The following is a 20521-nucleotide window of genomic DNA, read 5'->3' as shown; positions in this document are numbered from 1 at the left end:
TGGCCTCCCTACATCACAAACGGCGAAACCGAGGTATCCACGCCCAGAGGGAGGCGGAGCTTAGCTCGGTCTACTGCCGTCGGAGGGCGTGGTCTAGCCTTAGACACGCCCCCGTCGCTCCCGCCTCGGGGGCGGGGCTCTTTTACCAAGCTAGAGGGGAATTCTTTCTCCAGGGCGTGGAGGATAAGGGGCGGAGTCTCCAGCCTGTCGGCCAGACTTCCTCCCGGGTCCCTGCGCTGGGCCGGCGTTTTAGCCGGCCCTTCATTTCCGGTGGGGGTGCCGCGCCCAGTGAGGGCCCGGAAGTGGGTCGCGCGAAGGTTGCTGGGCGGTTCTTGCCGGAAGTGGAGAGAGGCTGATCGCAGTCCGGAGGTGAGACCGAAGTCTGAGGTGAGTGTGCACGGTGGTGTGACTGGGGTCCACTCCTCGGCCTACTGGCCTTAGGCGTTATTAATGGCCTTTTTTACCTAGGTGCGTGCGGTGAGCCCTCCTGAGGGGGCCGGCGCGGTGGGGCCCTTACGCCGACCCCGGATCCTGGGCGCGGTCTCTTGAGGTGGGGCCGGGGTGAGCAACTGAGCCGGGCTCTCCTGTGGAGGCCCTCCCTCCGCTGGACCTAGCGGTTCTGGAGGTCATTGTCAACGGAGGCCTGATTCCTGAGGAGCTCTGACTGAAAGATACCTCCGAGACCTTAGAGTCTTCACTATTCCTGGTCTCGCCCCCATTGCTTGGATGGGTAAACTGATTCCAGAAGAGACGAGGCTTGTCTATGGTCTTACTGCGAAACAATCGGAATCTAGACCTCAGTTCCTTAGTTTACCAGCCCCAGATCCTTCCCCCGTTTATTTCCCAAGAACCTTTCTGTACCTTGGGGTGGTCTTCCGGTAGGTGTCTCTCAGGCAGTTGCAGGTTTAAAGGCTACCCGCTGCGTGGAACTTTTATTTAAAAATACAGCGTGTTTGGAATGCCTGGGGAGTTTTTTGTTGTTTTTTAAGAGTGGAGCAGGTCTTTGTGTTTGCAATCTGAGAGCCTCCCCTTTCTCTTAGTCTGTAGTTCTTATCTTGAAAACCCAAGTTAACTTTATTGAAGGTATCTCATACTTCTGGTCATAAAATCTGTTGGCTCAGGTTTGGTCTGGCTCCACTGCAAAGCCTCGGTAGCCGTAGGTGCTTTATTGTTTGAGCCTCATTTTTACTCATCTTTTAAGTGAAGATCTCTGCTCACCTCACAGGATTAAATTCAGTGTAACAAATTATGTTTATTCTTTGTTAGGGACTCTGCCATATCCAGGGGTTGCAGAAACAAAATAAGGTAGACCCTGCCCTCACGGATCTGACATTGGTCACAGGGAATTTAACAAATATTATAAATGTGATGCATGTTAGGAAAGAACAGGGTACTATGGCAGTATGTAACAAGGGACTCAGGAAAATCACTTCTGCAGAAGCAGGGTTTAAGATGAGTTTCAAACAACGAAGAGCTCGATGAAGACAGGATGAGAAACTTAAAGCAGAGGTTAGTATCAGAACTGTGTCAGTTGAAGCTCTTTATAGGGATCCCTGTTCAAGTGAAAAACGGGGATGGGGAGCCCAGCACATTAACCATTCACTAGTCATTTATTGAATATGTGTGACGCACATATGAAATGAGGCACTTGGCCCTGGTGACCAAGAATACAGTAGTTCTCTTGGAGGAGGAAGCAGACAAGTAAATCGTGGGTAGCTTATAGTGTTGACGTGCCCTGTGTGAGCGCAGGGTTCTGAGAGGAAGACTACCTGAGCCAGGTTTTGGGGAGGAAGTGGGAGAGTAAGTCTTGCAGGATTTATTTAGCCAGATGGTGAATCTGAAAAAGGAATTTCCAGCCAAAGAGTCCAACGCAAGAAATGGAGACTGGATGTTGAAAGATCATGACTGGAATTCTAGTAAAGCTCAGAGAAGTGAAGGAAGTGGGCAGTGGTGGGATCAAATATGAAGGCCCTTCTAAACCCTGCTAAGGAATTTGGAGTTTACCCTGAAAGCTGTGGGGAGGCTTTGAACGCTCTTACGTAGGAAAATGATATGGTCAGATTGAGGTTTTATTAATAATTTGTTGGGGGGAGGGGAAGGACTCTAATGGGGAAGTAGACGGGTGTTCGGAAGGTTGAACAATGGCTTGAACTAAGAGTGAAAGAGGAGGAGGGATCAAATTTGAGCAATATGAAAAAGATGGAATCCATAGATTTGGAGGCTAATTATTTATGGAAATGAAAAAATAGAAAGAGCCTAGGACAATTGTCTGATTTTCTGGTTTAGGGAAGTGGTAGTACTATTTACCAAGATAGGTACTCTATGAAGAAGGTTAATTGGAGAGGTGACATGGAAAGAAAATAAATTTTGGACGTATTTAGTTTGAGGTGTTTGCAGCACATCTAGGCAAAGATGTCTAATAAGGTATCCCGGCTAGAAGAAACAGCACAAACAAAGATGTGGAGGCAGGGGTTTATATTATTCAGTGAAGTACTGGGGCCTCAGGTTTGTAGGGGAAGATAAGACCAGAAAGAAAAGGTAGGTGCTGCCAGGTTGTCAGGGGCTTTTGATGCCTTGTTTGAATGCATTTGGATTTATTCTATGGTTGCCATTTTGCTTATTGTTTGAGTTACTGCTGTTCAGTATAAAGAAATTTCAGTTGAATTTTCTTCCCCCTTCCCCAGAAATACTTCATCAGTCAGATGTTTTGGAGGAGTTTAAATAAAATGGGAGTAGTGAAAGTACTTTGTCAGGTACAACCTGTCATACCAGTCAAAAGTGGTAGTATTGCTAAGCTTGTGTGTGTGTGTATATTTTTGATTTGTAGAGGTTAGCTGTTTAGTTTGTAAAATGTTTCCAGCCTGAAGGATTGAAGCCTTTTTTTCAATCCCTTTTCTTCCTTATACATACCTTTGTTTAGTTGCAGTTATTTTTCAACTAGGAACTGAGCCTTTAAAAAGTGACTTCCTTCTTTCAGTTTTCTGTGAGGCGTGGTGAATCAAAGATGCATTTTACTTAAGCAAATGCAGTGTCATTGGAAGTTGAACCTTCTGGTTTGAAATTTAATCCTGAGATTTGAAATCTGAGGATCCTCAAGCCATATCTTAGGCAGTCCTACTGATTATTTCTTTGCCTTATCCTCATCAGTTTCTTTATTTTCTATTAAGCTGGCTTTCATATCGATACTTAAGCTTTTCAACCAAACCAGACTGCTGTTTTGAAAAGAACCGTTTTCATCTTGTTACCCCTTCACTGGCTTCATTTTCCCAGAAAATCAAGTCTAAACTCTTTTGTCCAATTTACAGAATTCTCCAGAGTCAGAGCCTTAATTTAGTTTTCATTGGATGGTACAGATTGACATTCTGATTTAGAGAGTTCCAAACTATTAGCATTTTATTTGTACCTTTTGCACTTACCTTTTGCTCATGATTACATTAGAACAGAGTTTCTCAACCTCTCCATAATTCCCATTTTGGGCCAAATAATTCTTCATTTTGCAGGGTTGTGCTCTGCAGTGTAGGATTTCAGCAGTATCCCTGGCCTCTACCTATAAGATGCTAGGGGCAGTCCTTCATCTGTGATAACCAAAAATGTCTTCAGATATTGCCAGATGTCTCCTGGATGGAGAATAATGCATGAGAAAATATCTTAGCTCTGATTGTGTGGTGTCTTATCTTCAATTCAGTTCTCCGGGAGCAGGCTCCATGCTGTGATTAACACAGTGTATGGCACATGATAAGCGCAGGGTACTTTGCAAGAAATGGATCATGGGTTTCATTGAAGCGTCAAGAATTGTTTATTCAAGGAATTTCTGGGTGGGCTTTGAAGGAGTGGCTGTTTTGTGGTTTTTTCCTCTCAGAGAATGTGATCTTAATGAAGAAAGCCATTGTTAGGCACTCACTAGAAATGAGATTTGTATTAGTTGACAGCAAAAGTCAGCTGATTTATATTTCTCCTATATTGGAGGTATATAAATTTCCTGTTTTCTTTGCCTGCACTTAGGCAGCTTTCTTTGGCAAACAGGGATTCTCATTTTATTTGTTTATATTTGGTTGTGCTGGATCTTCATTGCTACGCACAGGCTTTCTCTAGTTGCGGCGACTGGGGGTTACCCTTGGTTGCAGTGCATGGGCTTCTCATTGAAGTGGCTTCTCTTGTTGCGGAGCATGGGTTCTAGGTGCATGGGCTTCAGCAGTTGCAGTACTCAGATTCAGTGGTTGTGGGCTCTAGATCTCAAAGATTCAGTAGTTGTGTTGGATGGGCTTAGTTGCTTTGAGGCATGTGGAATCTTCCTGGACCAAGGATGGAGCCAGTGTCCCCTGTATTGGCAGGTGGATTCTTATCCTCTGTATTATCTTCTGGATTCTTATCCACCAGGAAAGTCCCTATCATTTAGTTTAAATTGCATGCAGTTTATGATGTCGTTACTCAACATTTATTTTGACTGATAAAATTGTTATATAGTTGACCCTCGTACAACATGGATTTTCAAGAGTTCACTTACACCAATGGATATAGAGGGCTGGCTGTAAAGTTATTTGTGGAGTTCCTGCTGCACTGAGGGCCTGTGCTCATACCTCCAAGTAGTTCAAGGGTTGACTGTAGTTTCATGACCGTAAAGTTAATGCAGCTCTAGCATTCACCATGAAACTATTTGTTCTTGATATACCATCACGTAAACATAATAAAAACTATCAAAGCTCTAAAAATACTCCTCAGCTACAATGCAGCTTTGTTCGCCTTATATTACCAGACCTGTTGTGTCACATTTTTCCATTCCACTGCAAAACATAGTTACAATATTTAGTGGAAAGAGTGAGCTTTGTTGTTGTTGTTGTCTTTTTCCCTCCAGGGGTCAGTAAAATTTCTGTACTTAATTATAGAGGTACAGACACAGATCTTTTCATATCTGTAGCTGTAGCTGAATCATGGCTAGGGAGAAATGACATCCTTGAATCTATCTTTATGTATGAGAATGGGAAATGCTGTTCTGTTTAAAGCAACTACCAATTGAAATCAACCAATGTGGTTTTTCCTTATATAATGTAAAAGATGCCTACTGAATGCTTTTATGCTGTTAGTCTTCATAAAATGAATGAATGTTCATTGAATATAAGAGAGAAGGTAACCCATGACCACACAAAGTTATCTCTTTGCCCCAAAGCTTTGAAACAGCTAGTTCTTAAATCTGACTTCAGCTGTGCAGTTACTAACTTGACTCACTCCCGGAGCTTTAGATAGAGGATATGTTTGTTGAGGGAATGGGAGACAAGTGCTGATATTGATATTAGGCAGAATTCTTTCCCTCCCTAGAAGACAGACCTTTCTTTCTGGGGTGGCAGTGACTTGGGCACTAAATGTCATTGGTTTCATCAGAGAAACCAAATGCTTGGGGAAGAACAGTGGCTCCTGATTTGGGTTAGATTTAGATAGCATCTTTACTGGGGCGAAGTGCTGTCTGTTCTTTGGTTTCTGAGTTACAAGCCAACTTGTAAGTAACCTGTTAGCATGTGTAGGTTTTGCTCTGTAACATGTTAGAGCCTAGTGATGAGAATTTCTACATTGTTAGGAATAGAACTAAACTAATGCCTTATGGTTTAGGGTAGCTTAGAGATATCCAAGTGGAACTGTTTTGTTGTCTTTTGTTTAAAATAAATTATATAACTTTTTTTTTTTTTTTAAGCTTGGAAAACAGAAGAGGAAATTGTGCAAAAATCCATCACTCTAACTTGGCAAATATTGTAAATTTTGTGTTCTTTTCAAGTCTTTTTCCACAGTGCATGTAGCTATTTCCCTGTAATTAGAAGTTTGAGCTAACACTGCAGTGAACATCTTCATGCCTATCACTTTTCCCATGTTAGTATTACTTCCTTAGGATAACATCCTGGGAACAGAATTGATCGGATGGGCTCCAGTAACGTACAGGGTGACTTCTATAGTTGCTTTATTTTCAATTCTACTTAAGGGTATGACCTATAGGAACAACTACCAGACAAAGCAGAAAACATTTTGACCACAGAAGCTTTTTGTAAGTAGAAATTCATTCCACTGCCTTAATTGCCTAGTGAAAAGAGGCAAGAACTGCAGGAGTAACCTGGTTCCATTTACTTCTGAATGACAGGTAGAAGGAACTGGGTTGTCTGAATTGTTAGAATGAGGAGAATGTGGAGCAGCTTTGGCAGGAGTCAGTGACCATTTCTGATTTCACTTAGTTTAAAACCACAAAAGAAGATGCTGGAGAACCAAGCTCCTCATTTCTTTTTGTTCTGCATAATATCCCTCCAGAAGCCTGTGCACTCTCATTACTTACTGGTGTTTCCTTGCTGATGACTTGTAAACGTGGATCTCCAGCCTTGATCCTTCCCCAAGCTTATTTCTGACTATTTATTGGGTATTTCTACTTGGAAACTTCATCTTCTGTTCAAACTGTGTATCCAAGATTGACCTCATGTTCTTGCCTTAGCTAGAACATGCCACAAACGTGTTCTTGCCTATAGCATCATCATTCTCTTACTCCCCTGGATTTGCCACTCTGGAGTCATCTTTGACTTCCTTCTCTGAATGCTACTATACTCAACAGTACCAGACAGTTAATACTTGTTCTGTGTTTAATGCTCACTTGTTTCGTGTGACCTCAGTGGGCAGAACCAAGATCAGTGGGTGGAAGTTGCAGGGAGACTGCTTTTGCCTCCATATAAGGAAGAACTTTTAAATACTTTGAGCTGTGCGAATCGAATAGGCTGCCTCCAGAAGTCTTGAGTTCTCCATACTGAGGGTGTTTGAACAGAGGCTGCCTGACTAATTGCTGAGGATGTTGAAAGATTTGTTCTTGCTTATGCTTTCTAGACTCTTGATTATGCTTTCTGATTATGCTTTCTAGACTCCTTCCCGATCCTGAAAGCCAGTGATTCAGTGAAAGATAGCTTTGTCACTCCTGCTAGATTCCCTCAGAGCAGAAGAACTATTTTACTGTTAATTCAGATGCTGGTCACTTAGCGGCCTAAAAGTGATTTTTTTTTCCCTTTGCAATATCAAAAATGTTTTTTGCAGTAGCACTTTTATTTTGCAGCTAGTTGAACAGCTTTCAACTTAACCTAAATCCTAATATCGTCCTTCTTTCCCCAAAAAACCGATTCTCTCAGTACTTGTAAAAATTTTGCTTTCATCATATTACTCCTTCATTCAACATCCTTGAAAGGCTTCACATTTATCACAGCACGAAATTCAAATGCTGTCTGGCTCTTAGTGCCTCCATAACCGAGCCTGCCTTGCTTATCCCCATAGTACTGTGTAGACTGTCTGCTCACGCTCTGTACTGAGCCTCCTTGGTCTTTATTTGCTTTTCATTGCTCTAGAATGTCTTCTCTTTTTTCTTTTACTTTTTCTGCCCCAGTTCTCTCCTGAAACCCCTGAGACTAACTCTAGTCCTCATTGATTTCTTCTGAACTCCAAGCATATAGTCATTTATACTCTGTAATTTAGGACCATACAACATCTTATAACGAAAAAGCTCCAGTGTATTGGCTGATACTTTAACTTTTCCCAACCCAAATGAAATTAGTTAATCTTTTAATAGAACTTTAAAAAATATAGTCTTCAGTATTTATTCCATTGGCATTTGTGTTGTCCTCAATAAGAATGAAAGCTTCTAGATGGCAGAGACCGTGGGTCTGCCATTTCTTCAGTAGCTGTGACAGTGCTGCGCACTTTCCTGGTATGAGCATCTCTGTGCCAGGTTTTCTAGATGCTGGACATTTGTCAGGGGAAGGCAGTTAGGGGAGCAGAGGCAGGGAGAATGAAGAAATCTTCCATGCTTCTGGAGCCTGTGTAGCACATGGTAGGCAGTGATGACATTTTACATTTGAACTGCATTGTAAGGCTCCCAAAGAGACTGTGCTTGGTTGCTCAGTTGTGTCTGACTCCTTGCGGCTGTAACCCGCCTTGCTCCTCTGTCCACGGGGATTCTCCAGGCAAGAATACTGGAGGGGGTTGCCATGTCCTCCTCCCGGGGGTCTTCCTAACTCAGGGATCAAACCCAGGTCTCCTGCATTGCAGGTGGGTTCTTTACAGTTTGAGCCACCAGGGAATTCCATGAATACTGAAGTGGATAGCCTTTCCCTTCTCCAGGGGATCTTCCCCACCTAGGAATCAAACTGGGGTCTCCTACATTGCAGGCAGATTCTTTACTACCAGCTGAGCTACTTATCTATAAAACCAACTCCTTTGATCCTTACATCTCTGTGTGCTAGGTGCACGCATGCTAAGTCACTTCAGTCGTGTCCGACTCTGTGTGACCATACGGACTGAAGCCTGCCAGGTTCCTCTGTCCATGGGATTCTCCAGGCAAGGATACTGCAGTGGGTTGCCATTTTTCAACCCAGGGGTTGAATGCATATCTCTTGGGTCTCCTGCATAGGCAGGCTTGTTCTTTACCACTGGCGCCGCCTGGGAAACCCCAGGTGTGCTAGGTAATGGTCCATTAAATAACTGTCCTGAAGTTACGCAGCCAATACGTGACAGAGTTGGGACTCAAACCTTGGTCTCCTGAATCCTAGTTTTATTAAGACTTGAGTAATTAAGAATGCCTCGCCTTCTGAGGCTTTTATGATGAATGCTTAAATAGTTGGGAATCTGTATATTCATTTATGGACACTTACATACAGTTCTTGGCTATTGGCAACCAAAAATGGCAGGGAACAAGATTAGGCACAGCTATAGTTCTCTGCTTTGGCAATTCTGTTATTGGGAAAAATCTTATTGTAAATATTTACCTTCCAAATATGTGTCATCTCTACTGAAGGTGAAAAAAATATTGGCCTCCATGGAGAAAATTGAGAGCAGAGAGATTGAAGGCTGCTAATAATGTGACTCAGGGTACCATAGAGAGACCTTGAAGCCACAGCTGGGGCTGGATGCTGTGATGAGCCCGTTAGTCCCTTAAGCGCTTGAAAGCCATGTGGAGTGGTGGGAAGAGCCTGAGAATTGGTGTTCTCCCCACTTTAACTTCTGTCAGTTTCTTTCCTCTAAAGATGGGGATCAGTGTCTTTGTAACATACATCATAGAATTACTAGACAAAAGAAGCAGTAGTTTGATGATGTAAAGCACAACTACAAGGGAGTTTTGTTTTTTGTTTTTTTCTTGATAAATTTTTTGTTTTGTTGGCTACACCTTGGGGCGTGTGGGATCTTAGTTCCCCGACCGAGGATTGAACTTGTGCTCCTTGCATTGGGATTGTGGATTTCTAACCACTGGACTGTCAGGGAAGTCGGGGAATTTTGTTTTTGATTGATATTATATCATCTAATAAGGTTATCTTCCTTAAGGTATTTGGTTTGATAATCCCTATATCAGTGTAATTTGTGCCCAAGAAGGCCATGTTTATTTGAAAGACAATGTTTGTTAGATCCTACAATTGGGGAAAATTTTTTTTAAAGAAAGGGGGAAAAACACCCCACACTTCTCCTCAGACTTGACACAGAGAGGAGACAGCCAGACTTGTGTTGAGGGGAAAGAGGGTAAAGGCCCTTATTATTATCATTTTTTTCAAGGACCTATATTAACCTATTGTGTTTATAGTGCCTACCACATTTATAGTACTGGAATTACAAAGGCAAGACATGGTCTCTTCTGTAGGGTGACTAATTGCCTGTTGACTATTAAATGATTTTAAAGCTGTGTGTGAAATGTATGGTAGAAATAAGTACATAATGAAATATTGTGGGAGACATACTGGAAATGCTTCTTGGTGAGATGATATCTTGGCTGAGATTTAATGGATGGTAAGAATTCTGGGGGCAGATTGACAAGAGAAAGGATCAGTTCAGGTTAGTCGCTCAGTTGTGTTGCGACCGCATGAGTCCCAGCACGCCAGGCCTCCCTGTCCATCACCAACTCGCGGAGTTCACTCAGACTCAACGTCCATCAAGTCAGTGATGCCATCCAGCCATCTCATCCTCTGTTGTCCCCTTCTCCTCCTGCCCCCATTCCCTCCCAGCATCAGAGTCTTTTCCAATGAGTCAACTCTTCACATGAGGTGGCCAAAGTACTGGAAGGCATACCAAACTGGAAAAAACCACCTAGAGGAGGTGAAAGCGTAGCTGAATTTGAAAAAGGCAGTAGGAGTTATGAGATAAGGAGCAGGTTGGGATGGGAAAGCAACCAAGCAGAGTGGATAGCATTGAAAAGTCTTAAAAGTGAGAGAAAGCAGAACTCTTTCTGGAACATGCCAGTAGTTTGGGTTGCTGTGGAATGTTGAGGAAAGGTGTGGCAGGAGATAAAACTGGTGGAGTGGTGGGAAATAAAACAGGGCCAGATTGTGGAAACCCTTGTTTGGACTTTACTCTGAGTCACTGTGGTAATAAGGAGAATGGATAAGAGGGTATGTTACTGAAATTAGAGGACTAGTGAAGAGGTTATTGCAGTAATCTAGGCAAAGTCATGATGGCTGAATTTTTATAAATCAGGATGAAGACAAGGGGCATCTATTTATGATACACAAAATAGAGCCTATGGATTTTGATGACTTGATGAGATTAGTAACAAGATGTTAATGTTTATGGAATCCTGGTGGCTCAGACGATAAAAAGCATCTGCCTACAGTGCAGGAGACCTGGGTTTGATCCCTGGGTTGGGAAGATCCCCTGGAGAAGGAAATGGCAGCCCACTCCAGTATTGTTGCCTGGAAAATCCCATGGACAGAGGAGCCTGGCAGGCTGCAGTCCATGGGGTCTCAAAGAGTTGGACATGACTGAGCGACTTCACTTTCAGCCATGTTTCAGGACTGAGCCAGTCAAGCAATTCCACTTGTATTTCCTCACATATTTTTTCTACAGCCCTTTGGATTTTATGCTGTTCTTCCTGTTTTACAAATAAGGAAGCTGAGGTTCAAAAAGTTTGGTAACACTCAGACACAGAGACTCCCAACCTATCTGACTTCTCTAAAGAATAATGCTCTTAGCCACTATACTGTACTGCTTAACAGTTTCCAGGTTACTGTCTTTTTTTTTTTTTTTTAATTGAAGTATGGCTGCTTTACAATGTTGTATTAGTTTCTGCTGTACAGCAGAGTGAATCAGTTATATGTATACATATATCCCCCTCTTTTTAGATTTCCTTCCCATTTAGGTCACCACAGAGCACTGAGTAGAGTTCCCTGTGCTACACAGTAGGTTCTCATTAGTTATCTATTTTATACATCAGTTTATACATCAGCTCAGTTGTGTCTGACTCTTTGCCACCCCGTGGACTGCAGTACACAGGGCTTCCCTGTCCATCACCACCTCCCGGCGCTTGCTCAAACTCATGTCCATTGAGTCAGTGATGCCATCCAACAATCTCATCTTCTGTCGTCCCCTTCTCCTCCTGCCTTCAATCATTCCCAGCATCAAGGTCTTTTCAAATGAGTCAGTTCTTTGAATCAGGTGGCCAAAGTACTGGAGTTTCAGCTTCAGTGTCAGTCCTTCAAATGAATATTTAGGACTGATTTGCTTTAGAATGGACTGGTTGGATCTCCTTGCAAGAGTCTCCTCCAGCACCACAGTTCAAAAGCATCAATTCTTCAGTGCTCAGCTTTCTTTATAGTCCTACTCTGACATCCATACATGATTACTGGAAAAATCAAAGCTTTGGCTAGATGGACCTTTGTTGACAAAGTAATGTCTCTGCTTTTTAATATGCTGTCTAGGTTGGTCATAACTTTTCTTCCAAGGAGCAAGCGTCTTTTAATTTCACAGCTGCAGTCATTGTCTGCGGTGATTTTGGAGCCCCCCCAAATAAAGTCTGTCACTGTTTCCCCATCTATTTGCCATGAAGTGATGGGACCAGATTCCATGATCTTGGCTTTCTCAATGTTGAGTTTCAAGCCAGCTTTTTCATTCTCCTCTTTCACTTTCATCAAGAGGCTCTTTAGTTCTTCACTTTCTGTCATAAGGGTGGTGTCATCTGCATATCTGAGGTTATTGATATTTCTTCTGGCAATCTTGATTCCAGCTTGTGCTTCATCCAGTCCAGCATTTCTCATGATGTACTTTGCATATAAGTTAAAGAAGCAGGTTAACAACATACAGCCTATGTATTTTATATATAGTAGTGTATGTATGTGAATCCCAATCTCTAAATTCATCCCATCCCCCTTCCTCCCCACCCCTGGTATCCATAAGTTTATTCTCTACATCTGTATCTCTATTTCTGCTTTGCAGATAAGTTTTCTGTATGATTTTTCTAGATTCCACATATAAATGATATTGTATGATGCTTGTTTTTCTGACTTCACTCTATTACAGTCTCTAGGTCTGTCCGTGTCTCTTCATATGGCACTGTTTTGTTCCTTTTTATGGCTGAGTAATATTTCATTGTGTGTATGTTATATTTTCTTTATCCATTCCTCTGTTGATGGACATATAGGTTGCGTCCATGTCCTGGCTGTTGTAAGTAGTGCTGCAATGAGTATTGGGGTGCAGGTTACTATCTTGATTACCTCAAGTGATTGGTGGCAGTGCTGTAAGTGCTGTATTACTGAAACAGTGAGGGTGGGGTCTGGAGGAGCAGTGTGAGGGAAAATGATGAGTTCTGTTTTGGACATTTCCTTTGGGACATCTAATTGATGTCTAGGTGGGAGCTCGGTCTAAAATTCTGAATTCCAGAAGGACGGCCTGAGCTGGATACACTGCTCTGGGAATTGTTAGTCTGTAGGTGGTTGTGGTGGTAGCACTTGGCGAGTGGACTGAATAGTAATATGATAATACTAGTTGACAGCTTTGGAGTGGACATGACCACCTAAAGATTGGTATATAACATCACAGAGCATAAGACAAGGTATGTCTTTTGGTCCCTTCAATTCTAAACATTCTTTGCCATTACATCTCAAATTTCAGTCCACCCCTACCAAAAATAAAAAACTAGGTACTGTTTTCCTATATTTCATTAGTGGTGGAATGAGATTAGCTTTAATGATAGCTGTTTTGTCCTTTCTCATTCTGCTTAAGTTAAACAGCAGAACGATAGCTTGTTTAGAATTAAAAACTTATAAGTACAAATGAAAAATGTAAAAGAAGAAACCAAAATCCCATGATGCTGTATTATTAAGCTATTAAGACTGGTAAGTGTTCAGCAACCCTGGCAGACTATAGAGACACTTGTACTGTGTAACCATGTTAACGGTGGCCTCAACCTGTAGCATCCATTATGTATGAAGGAACATGTCTTATAACAGAATGAGTGGTATCTATTAATGGAAGGTAACTTGGGAGTTTATTGCATTCACTGCCTTTCCCCATGGATGGTATTTACATAGTGTGATGGATTATATATATCAGTCTGTCCCTGGATAGTACCCAGAACAAACAGGGCAGCAATTGGGATGCTCAGTGATCATGCTGTAACCTAAGGGAGAGTTACGGATGCTTCTAGTCTGCTCGATAATCTGTTCATTTTCAGTAAGAATTTGGAGGCTTCTGCTGCCTCTCCAGGCCAAGGAATGGAAGGGTTTATTTGGTTCACATTCTCATCTTTCTCTTTGCTTAGCTTTTAAACAACACGCTTTGGCAAATCACTAGCCTCTGAGAGATCAGAGCCTGCACACAGAAAAGTGAGCCGGGATGATCTTAATTTATCTTGTGAGTTGCTTCTCTCTTCCACAGGGAAGACAATGTGTTAAATTAAGGTATTCTGTCATGTTGTCATCTTTGAGGGAATTGTGATTCTGTCATCATTTTAGGTGGCTTCAAGGGAGTTGAGTTCATTCATCTTCAGTTACCTGACCAGAATAATGCTTTGAAATGAAATCTCTCCAAGTCTTTGGCTCAAATTTCACTTGACTGATTTTTACAAGATCACTTAGGGCTCAGCCACTTTATATTGATGTATATTGATAACGTTAACACTTACTTATATGTGTTTGTGGGCCACTTTCAGAACCCTTATCCCTCTGGAGTTCTGAGATTCTATACTTCAGGTTCATTGACTTCATAAATATTTATTGAACACTTTCTACCTGCCAGGTAGTGGTCTAGATGGTAGAGGATAAACTTGTTTAGGAAACAAACCAGAAAAGGTCCCTTCTCTTTTGAGAAGAGAGGAGCTTCCTTTCTTTAGGATATTAGACATTGAATGAGGCTAGTTCAGTAAGTTGGTATTTGTGAAAAGATCTATAACAAGCCCTTCTGGATGTGTCTTGTTTTCCTTCTCTACTGCATATCTAGATCCTGCCCATCCTCCTTTGAAGCCTGGCTCAATTGGCAGCTTCTCCTTGATAGCCTTATCTGACGCTTCCAACTGATATATTCTTCTCTTCTCTGAAATCCTATGTTATTTTGCCTGCAGCTTATGTCACCTTAAATTTTTTTTCTATTTGTTTTTAATAGTTTTAGTGCACAATGTATAGTTCTCTGTTAGACTATAAATTATTGTGGGTAGGATGAATATCCTGTTCATCTTGGCCTTCGGCATTCCGCATGCAGGCAGCAGGATGTAGGAAAAAACACTGAACTTAGAGCCAGAAGACTTGATTTGAGTACTGGCTTCCCAACTGACTAACTTTGTGACTATAGGCAAGTCATTTAACTTCACTGAAATTGTTTCCTATCTTTAAGAATGTAGTAATTATCTTTCCATTCATAAGTAGTTGTTGAGAGGCTTAATAAACTGAGAAAACATATGTGATTGTTGCTTGTAAATTCTAAATTCTTACATAAATACTTAGTTGATGATATCATAGTAAATATTCAGTAAGTATTTGGATGAATAAGTATTTGCTTTTCAGTTAACACTGTTTCCTGGGTAGTTCTTTTGCTTAATGAGGTCTTTATGCTTCTGCAAATATGCTAGACTATCTTCCGTCTTATTTTAGTGTAAAATGATTCTGTTCCTCAGAATTGCCATCTTCTTCATCTCCAGGGCATTCTTTTTCCTTTTTCCTCCCTAGGTTCTGTGTCATATTAAAGCAACAAATAACATTTGGTCTGTTTCAGCAGGTGGTACATTATGGCTGACATGCGAAATCTGGTAGAAAGGTTGGAGAGAGTGGTGGGCCGCCTGGAGGCAGTCTCCCATGCCTCTGACACACACTGTGGGTATGGAGATAGTGCCGCAAAAGGTAAGCAGTGTGCATGCCAGTAGAATGCTTTGAGTGAAACTTAGTGTCCTGGCCTGTAATTATTCTATCTTGGTATATTCTCTTCTTTGGAGCTAACTTGCTGAAACATTTAATCTAGAAAGTTCATCACCTGTAAGATAAGGGAGGAAGTGACTTCTATGCCGGGAGGCCTGTGGTTAAGTTATTTTAACATGAGAACTTCCTGCTTGTATGCTAATTCCTGTTCTTTCTTTAGCAAAATGACTCTAGTACAAGTCAAATGACAAGTGATATTAAAATTTCCTCTCTCCAAATTATAGGCAGATTGACCATTTGGCACGTGTACCAGTTGAATTATAGAATGTTTGGCTAAAAGGGACTTTGGTGGGGGGTAATTTTGTTTATTTTCATTCTGTTGATTAAAAAAGTCAAGCTTAGTTAGGAAAGGGGACTTAGCTAGGATCACATAAGAAGTTAATGGTGATTCTGGAGCTAGAATGCAAGCTCCTGACTTATACCCCAAGCCTTCTGTTTACTGTGTTACCTTGCCCTCTCCCCTTTGGAAGTGCCTTTAACAAACTCTCTTTCTCATGTGTGACCATTCTTGGTGGTGTGTCTGTCTTCAGCAGGAACAACTCCATATGTGCAAGCGTTTGACTCACTGCTGGCCGGTCCTGTGGCAGAGTACCTCAAGATCAGTAAAGAGATTGGGGGAGATGTGCAGAAACATGTAAGGAGGTTTGGCCCTTTTTACCATCTTTTAAGGACTGGTGGCTTTCTTCAAATCCTAGTCATCCTTGGTTCACGAGCCCCTTGAGAGGCTCCTGGCTGCTTCTACCTGCACTGAGGAACTCAGTCTATGCACTGAAACAGTTTTCCACATTTTTTTCTAGGCCCTCTGCTTTTATCACATGCTCTGATAGGCTTCTTTTATATAGATAGCTTGCTTTGCTCATCTTGGTAGTGAGAATATGCTACCCCACCATGTTATATAACCAACCCTGGGGTGGCTTATTCAAAGGACTCATCATCATGACTTAGCAGTTATGAAGCTGTGCTTGGTAGTTATGCTAAAGCTATGCTAATGTGAGTTATTTTCACGCTTAGCCCACAGTAAGAATATGAAGTAGGCAGTGACAGGTGCTCTCCACCCGCCTCCTTTCCTGCTGCTACCCACGTGTCACCACCACTCCCACTCTGTCTTTCTCTTCGGGACCCAGAACCTTCCTGCTAGTCTTTGAGTGATCCTTTGTAAGCAGTAACCATGTTTAGGATCAGCCTGACCCTTCAGTAAAACTGTCTGCCTGATCTTTGGAAGATCTGTTTGGAGCCTCTTACATACCATCTGTTGGCAGTGGTGTTAACTCTAGAGAGTGGGACTGGGACTTAGGAGTATGGGGCTCGCATTTTTACTTTATACAGTAGGTAACGTTTGAAAAAGTTTAAAACGTATCAGTTCTACATTAAAAAATACAAACCCAGAAAAAAAAATATGACTTGACTTTGAAGTTTTATATGTGGTAGTGCTTATAGCTTCGTGTTTCTTAAAATCCATTTGTCCATGGCCCTCAGTAAGAAACACATATTTGTAACCAAGATATGCATGTGTGCTAAGTCTCTTCAGTCGTGTCCGACTCTTTGCGACCCTATGGACTGTAGCCTGCTAGGCTCCTCTGTCCATGGAATTCTCCAGGCAAGGATACTGCAGTGGGTTGCCCATGCCCTCATCCAGGGATCTTCCTGACCCCGGGATCGAAACTGTCTCTTACGTCTCCTTTGTTGGCAGGCAGGTTCTTTACCACTAACGCCACCTGGGAAGACCAGTTAAGATAGATGTTTCACAAAATAGTGTTTATGCAACTTGTATTGCACCTTAAAAAATATATAATTTCTAATTGAAATTATTGCACTCATTGTTCTACTATACTTCACTTAAGTACTCATTATGTGTCACAAAGTTGATTTAATTATCTGTGATAGGTCATGGTCCAACACTTGAAAATAGCTTTAACCTTATGGAGTAAATACCTTAAGAATTTGAGGCATAAGGTTAGGCTTTTGCTTTTACTCCTACCTCTGGTTTTTCAAAACAATTTTTGGTGATGAGAGGTAGGAGAGATTTTTCAGCACACTTCATACCACATGTGCAGTTGCAAACTTGACTTCTTTGAAAGCCCTAAGTATCTTCATTTCCAGCTCTGGATATACAACCCTGATTGGTTCCAACAGGAGCAGTGGTATATGTAATTCTGCTATCAGTCCCTGAAACCTGGATTACTTAAATCAACATGAAGTGCCTGGGTTGCTGCCAGAATACATGAATGGGGAGGTTTCAGGTTATTCTTATCAGGACGTGTCCAGTTGTGAAGTGTCGCTGATAGCTGATTCTTTTCCTGTCCTCTTGTTTTCAGGCAGAGATGGTCCACACAGGTCTGAAGTTAGAGCGAGCTCTCTTGGTTACAGCCTCTCAGTGCCAGCAGCCAGCAGGCGTAAGTTCACTAAGTTGGTTTTGTTATGGTTTGATGCGCAGGACAGCTTGAGGGCTTTCTGCTGAGCTATCACAACATGTTAAGATAGACCTACCAGGCACCAAGTCCCAGGAGTGTCCGATTTTAAGCCCCACTATGGGAATGTGCCATTTGACAGTCTTTTCTAGCCTCTTGGCTTAGCCCAAATTCATCATATTGTCTCCTAAGTTCATTAGGCCCTAGAAAGTGATTCTCTTGCTCCACTGTGGATGTGCTTTTATTAGTAAGACTACTGGGGAGATTGTAAAAGTATTGCTTCTCCCCTCACCCTAAGTGGTTGGACATCTCTCTTTAACTTTATTCCTACCTCAATATTTTATGCTGCCAAAGTATGAAAATAAATTAGAGAAAATTTAGATTTTTCTCAGAGCCACATATTTTAGTTTTGTTTTGTTTCTTCTTTTTTGCATTTGGCTCTCCTAGGTAGAGGGGTAATAAAATAAGTTTTCATGCTAATGCTGTATTAAAACCTGTGAACCCTCAACATGCCTAAACAATGTAAAAGTAGCAGAAGTAATGTTAATTTAGACTCTAATTTTTAATCTTAAAAGTTAAAAGACAAAAGGTTAAAGCATTTTGTCTAAACCTTTTTTTCCAGCCCCACACTTTTCACAACAATTCAGGCAGCTGAGATATTATTATATTTCCCTTACTTTAGATCAAGGATTGGCACACTACAGTCTGCAGGCCAAATCTGGCCCACCACCTATTTTAAGTGAAGTTTTTTTTGAAACACAGCCATGTCCATTCTTTTAAGTATTGTCTGTTGTTGCTCTATGCACTACAACAGCAGAGTTAAGAAATAGCAACAGAGCCCGTATGGCCTGCAAAGACTGAAATATTTACGGTCTGGCTCTTGACAGAAAGTTTACCAATTCCTGCTTTAGACTGTTCTCATATTGAGATCTGAGAATCGAGATGTTCAGGAAACCAAGCTTTGTGGGAAGGATGAAAACACAGAAACACAGGATTCGTCCATTATGCTAAGCTTCCTGCTCAAATGCCAAGTCCTCTAATTGCGTTTGATTCAGCAGATCTCTTCTCAGCAGCTGCTATATGGCTAGCACTGTGTTGAGGGCTGTGCAGATTATAAAATAGGGCTAAAACAAAGCCCTTGTGTTTGAAGAATTAATGAGAAAGAAAAACATGTCACATGGGTCCATTAATAAATGTTGCGTGGTAAGGTCAGAATTGGCTCTGCTGACGAGAGATGCTGTAGGAGGCCAGTGTGGCTGGGGTTGGAGGGCTGTTCCTCATGAAGCAGAGGATCATGTGGATAGATGGAAAGAGAAGAGTCCATCATCATGAGTGAGGGCCCAGAAATGAGCTAGTAGCTCCTGTTAGTGGGACAGAAAAGACAAATGACAGAAATGGTAGAATTTTGTGGTACAGCTGGGGTATGGGTCCTGATCCTGAAGAACCACAAAATTCCTGCCTGAGGAGTTGGAACTCTGAGGAGAGTGAGGTGTTGAGTAGAAGTGTAGCCATATGAATCTTTGGAGATAAATACAGAGTTTATTTGCATGCTTGTTGTAGTTCATGAAGAATTCTTGCCTTACAAGATCAGAGTTGAGCAACATAAAACATAAAAAGACTCTAACCTCTGTCTTTTCTTGCCTCTTTTTTTCTAGAACAAGCTTTCTGACTTGCTGGCACCCATCTCTGAGCAGATCCAAGAAGTGGTGACCTTCCGGGAGAAGAACCGAGGCAGCAAGTTGTTCAATCACCTGTCAGCTGTCAGCGAAAGTATCCAGGCCCTGGGTTGGGTGGCTATGGTGAGCTGCGCAGCTTCTATGGAAGGGAAGGGACAGAGGCCAGGAGATGTGGCTGGAAAGGCCCTGAGACACTGACAGCTTTTTCTTTCTCTAGGCTCCCAAGCCTGGTCCCTATGTGAAGGAAATGAATGATGCTGCCATGTTTTATACAAATCGAGTCCTCAAGGAGTACAAAGATGTGTAAGTCCAGCTTGTCCTCAAGGGGTCAAGAACAAACCCAGCTGGTTACTTGACTTGCTACAGTAGGGCTTTGGGTTAAGTTAATGCTGGCCGTGGCTGCTGTGTTGATTCTCTTCTCTCAGGGCTGCTTTTTTGGAAAGTGTGATAGATGTTGACTCATAGAAGCTGCATTTGCAAGCAGGAAGTGTTTCTTTTTCCTCTTCTGCTTTTTCTCCGGGGTTTGTAGAGGGCTTTTGAGTTTTCTCATCCTTGCCCTTACAGGTTTAGGAGCTTTTGCTGGATATGAAAATGAACTAATGGCCCCCCCCCCCCTTTTTTTCACCTGTGTGGATAAGATTTTGTTCCTTTGTTGAAAACTTCTAACTGGCTCAATGGCAAAAGTTACAACAAGATTTACTATAAAGTGACTCCGACTATTCTTATAGTTAGGTGAAGTGAGAGGAAGGCTGCCTGACCACTGCAGGTATTGGATAAGGGGACTTATTGTATGTCCAACCACATGTGTCCACCAGTGTGAACTTCTCCATCACGGTTTTGAGCTGGAGTGACTACAGGCACCTGTTACTTGGCTACGTAACTCTCCAAACCCTTCTTTTCTTCCCTCTGTTCATCCTCAGTAATCAGCATGTGTTGAGTGACTCTGAAGGAATGAGCTTTCATGTGGGTCTGAAATATCTCCCAGAACACCAGGCAGTTCCTTGATCCTTCCAGTAATCTGGAATTAAGCATCACAATGTTTTGATTATATCCCACTATTGTACTCCACAATTTACAGTTGAGGAAATTGGGTTTTATGCTCAGTTCAGTTTAGTCGCTCAGTCATGTCCGACTCTTTACGACCCCATGGTCTGTAGCATGCCAGGCCTCCCTGTCCATCACCAACTTCCAGAGCTTACTCAAACTCATCTCCATTGGGTCGATCATGCCATCCAACCATCTCATCCTCTGTCGTCCCCTTCTCCTGCCT

The 20521-nt window shown here is 42.1% G+C and overlaps 1 protein-coding gene across 4 annotated transcripts in view; it reads left to right on the top strand.

Moving 5' to 3' along the window:
• Positions 1–200: 200 nt before the first annotated feature.
• CAP1 (cyclase associated actin cytoskeleton regulatory protein 1) overlaps positions 201–20521 on the top strand; it is a 28333-nt gene continuing 8012 nt past the window's right edge. The window contains exons 1-6 of one of the 4 annotated variants that reach the window (XM_040231574.1): positions 201–387; positions 14968–15092; positions 15698–15801; positions 17483–17560; positions 19231–19374; positions 19469–19554. In XM_040231574.1, the coding sequence (XP_040087508.1) occupies positions 14981–15092; positions 15698–15801; positions 17483–17560; positions 19231–19374; positions 19469–19554 (524 nt within the window). In that variant the 5' untranslated portion in view covers positions 201–387; positions 14968–14980. The remainder of the gene's footprint in view (positions 388–14967; positions 15093–15697; positions 15802–17482; positions 17561–19230; positions 19375–19468; positions 19555–20521) is intronic. The other 3 variants (XM_040231577.1, XM_040231575.1, XM_040231576.1) reach the window with 3 other exon arrangements.

This window comes from Oryx dammah, unplaced genomic scaffold (genome assembly GCF_014754425.2).
Source record: "Oryx dammah isolate SB20612 unplaced genomic scaffold, SCBI_Odam_1.1 HiC_scaffold_28, whole genome shotgun sequence".
Taxonomy (NCBI): domain Eukaryota; kingdom Metazoa; phylum Chordata; class Mammalia; order Artiodactyla; family Bovidae; genus Oryx; species Oryx dammah.
The sequence above is the reverse complement of the archived record's forward strand: the minus strand, read 5'-3'. Positions and strand labels throughout refer to the sequence as shown.